Source organism: Bufo gargarizans, chromosome 11 (genome assembly GCF_014858855.1).
Source record: "Bufo gargarizans isolate SCDJY-AF-19 chromosome 11, ASM1485885v1, whole genome shotgun sequence".
In the NCBI taxonomy this organism is placed as follows: domain Eukaryota; kingdom Metazoa; phylum Chordata; class Amphibia; order Anura; family Bufonidae; genus Bufo; species Bufo gargarizans.
The window spans coordinates 79,551,201-79,554,442 of NC_058090.1; the positions used below are offsets into that span (position 1 = coordinate 79,551,201).

At 38.4% G+C, this 3,242-nt stretch overlaps 1 protein-coding gene across 1 annotated transcript; it reads right to left on the minus strand.

The window, feature by feature from the left end:
* Positions 1-235: 235 nt before the first annotated feature.
* LOC122921331 (olfactory receptor 10A4-like) lies at positions 236-3,004 on the minus strand. Its single transcript, XM_044271308.1, has 2 exons — positions 2,987-3,004; positions 236-1,228 (listed from the first exon to the last, which is right to left on the minus strand). Exons 1-2 carry the CDS (start codon positions 3,002-3,004, stop codon positions 236-238), a joined length of 1,011 nt encoding a protein of 336 aa, XP_044127243.1.
* Between the last annotated feature and the right edge of the window lie 238 nt (positions 3,005-3,242).

Consider the following 3,242-nt stretch of genomic DNA (forward strand, 5'->3'; position numbering starts at 1 on the left):
TTCAAGCAATTGATGGGGCCTCAGAACTCATAACCTCACAATGAAATTTTAATGTGTCTCTATGATATAATAAACGTTTTTTGAAAAGTTAGTGCTCTTAAAATATTTCTTGGGGTAGAGAACGTGCCCCTAGTCTTTTGAAGGGATTTAAATATTCAACCAAAATATACATTGATTTGTTGGTAGGAGGAGATAGAATGTAATCTTTTGAAACATTTCACCTAAGTTCCTTCCCTCAACTATGAACATCTACCAAGGTCTTGCTGAATTTGCTGAATCTTAGTTGACTGAGGACTCTTAGTAGCTTTGATTTTCTTAGAGCTGCTTTCACATCTTTGTTTCTTAAGGTATAAATAAATGGATTTAACAATGGAATAATAACAGTGTACACGAGGGCAAGAAATTTGTCATGTTGACTGCCTTTGGGTCTACCATATACAACAATAGCTGAGCAGTAGAACAAACTGGCTACAATGAGATGAGACGAACAGGTGGAGAAGGCTTTCTGTTTGCCTACAGTGCTTTTAATTTTTGAGATTGTGGCAATGATATGGATGTAGAATCCTAAGATTATCAGAAATGGAACCATGGTGGCCAGTATAGCTGTTGAACTCGTGACCAGGTTGCTCAGCCAAGGATTGGAACATGCTATATTTTGGATTGCAGCCAAGTCACAGAAGAAATGGTTGACTTCATTGGGTCCACAGAACTCCAATTCAACTGTAACTGTTGTAGGTATGGCAGCTAGGACAAATCCAATTATCCATGGGGCAACTGCAAGTTCAATACAAAAAGCTTTGTTCATAATACCTGGATAACGCAAAGGGTTGTTAATGGCTAAATTCCGATCAAAGGCCATAACGGCTAGAAGGTAACATTCTGCCACCCCCAAAGAATTAAAAGCGTACAACTGGGCAAAGCACCCTGCAAATGAGATCTTCCTGCTAGCTTTAATCAAATTAGCTAGAAGTTTAGGAACGGTGACAGATACAAATATTATTTCCAGAAGAGCAAAGATGCTAATAAAAAAATACATTGGTGTATGAAGTGAACGTGCATATCTTACTAAGACAAGTATGGCACTGTTCCCCAAAACACAGCATATAAATGCCAAGAGGACGAAGGCAAAAAGTAAAATCTGCAGGTGCTGTAAACTGGAAAACGCTAGAAGTATGAATTCCATCACTATGGTCTTATTGACTTGATGGGTTTTGTACAGAAACAATTCCTATATAATATAAAACAAATTTTGATTTGTGGTAGTTGATTTATTAGAAAGTTGCTTACATAATAAGAAATAGTTTCACATGTATGTTTGACCGTATTCACACGTGCTGCTTTTGCCACTGATGGTTGCTAAGAGATGTTGTTTGCAAACCTTCAGTTTTTTATCATGCTCGTGAAAAACACATCAAAACGCACCCACGCGGAAAAAACGACTGAAGGCAATCACAGACAAAACGGACTGAACTTGCTTGCAAAATGGTGCGAGTTTCACTGAACGCATCCGGAGCCAATCCGTCACGCTCGTGTGAAAGAGGCCTTAGGCTAGTTTCACACTAGCGGCAAGCAACTCCGGAAGGCTGTTTCGGCGGGTAAACAGTGCAATTTTATTCCGTACACCTCTCGGCATGTTTGTAGTTAATGCGGATGGAGCGGTAGTCCGGGGGCACGCGTGCACTAGCGGCAGCCAGCACGGATCCGACAGGCTGCTCACCCGCCGGAGTTCCTTGCCGTTAGCGTGAAAGTACCCTTACCCAATTTCCTGTCCAACCATATAGTTACATTTTAGTCCTATGCCAATTAATTAGCATTTTGCTAAATTTCCTCTAAATTTAGTATTTCTTTTTTTATTTCAGTACATAATTGGCTTCCATATGATGTAATAAAAAGTGATGTGTTTTACAATATTAATGAATAAGAATGCAAATTGATTAAGAAAGAAAATGTCCTCATAATTTCCTTTATTTTGAAATATTTATGACTGGATGTGGACTTTGCAGTGGATTTCGACCTTGGAAATAACATTTGGTAAAATCCATGGCCAAATTTGCAGCTAAGGATAGCTTCACATCTGCGTTCTGGATTCCGTTATGGCTTTCCATTATAACATGGTTATAATGGAAAAAAACAAAATCTATAAGACGGAAGTAAAAAACGGAAGCTTTTGTTCTGATCCGTCTTAATAGAAGTCTATGGGAATCATAACGGATCGGTCTGATTCCCGTTAAGCAAAACGGAAATCAAAGTCCTGTTGACAGGACTTTATTTCTCTGTTCTGCATAACAGAAACGGGACGGATCCGTTATGATTCCCATAGACGTCTATTAGGACAGAATGCCTTTTAAAGGCTTCCGTTTTGCATTCTGTCATAATACAAGTCTATGGGCAGCATAACGGATCTTTATCGTTTTATGGATTCCGTTATTTTCCGTTATAACCATGTTATAACAGAAAGCCATAACGGAATCCAGAACACAGATGTGAACCCACCATAATTCTGTAGCAAAATCTATATGTTTAAGGCTACATTCACACGACCGTACAGATGTAGCAGGGTTAACACACAAACTCTTAACTTAAATTTCTTAACTCATCGCGTTATCTTGAAACAAAAGCCATTGAAAAGTAATTGAAGGTGTTTGCTTAATGCATTTAGTTTAGATAACACGTCTTATTAAGCAGGTGTGTTAACTCTACTACATCCGTACGGCATCTGTTTTTTTTTTTGCGGATCCATTGTAACAATGCCTATTCTTGTCAGCAAAACGGACAAGAATGACACATGTTCTTTCTTTTTTGCGGGACTACAGAAAGGACATACGGATGCCGATAGCACACGGTGTCCTGTCCGCATTTTTTGCGGACCCATTGAAATGAATTGGTCTGCATCCTAACCGCAAAAAAAATGGAATGTTCACGGAAACAAAATACGTTTGTGTGAATGTAGCCTAATGCTGCAAAAAATAAAAATAATTGTATTTACCTCTGATGTGTTTCCCATAATTAGATGTAGGATTTTTTATTTGGCGCCCAGGTGTTGTCTTCTCGTAGGTCGTGGCTGAATAACAGCTCAGACAAAGACAATAAAGAACTGCACCTTTTATAATGTGCTGAACTAGAAAGAAGCTCTCAGGACTAAATGCTTAGGGGGGATATATTCCTTTGAGAAGACAATCTGATTTAGAGCTTTATTTTTTTTTATTTTTTTTTATAAAAGTATACATCTAAGAAAGAGCCAG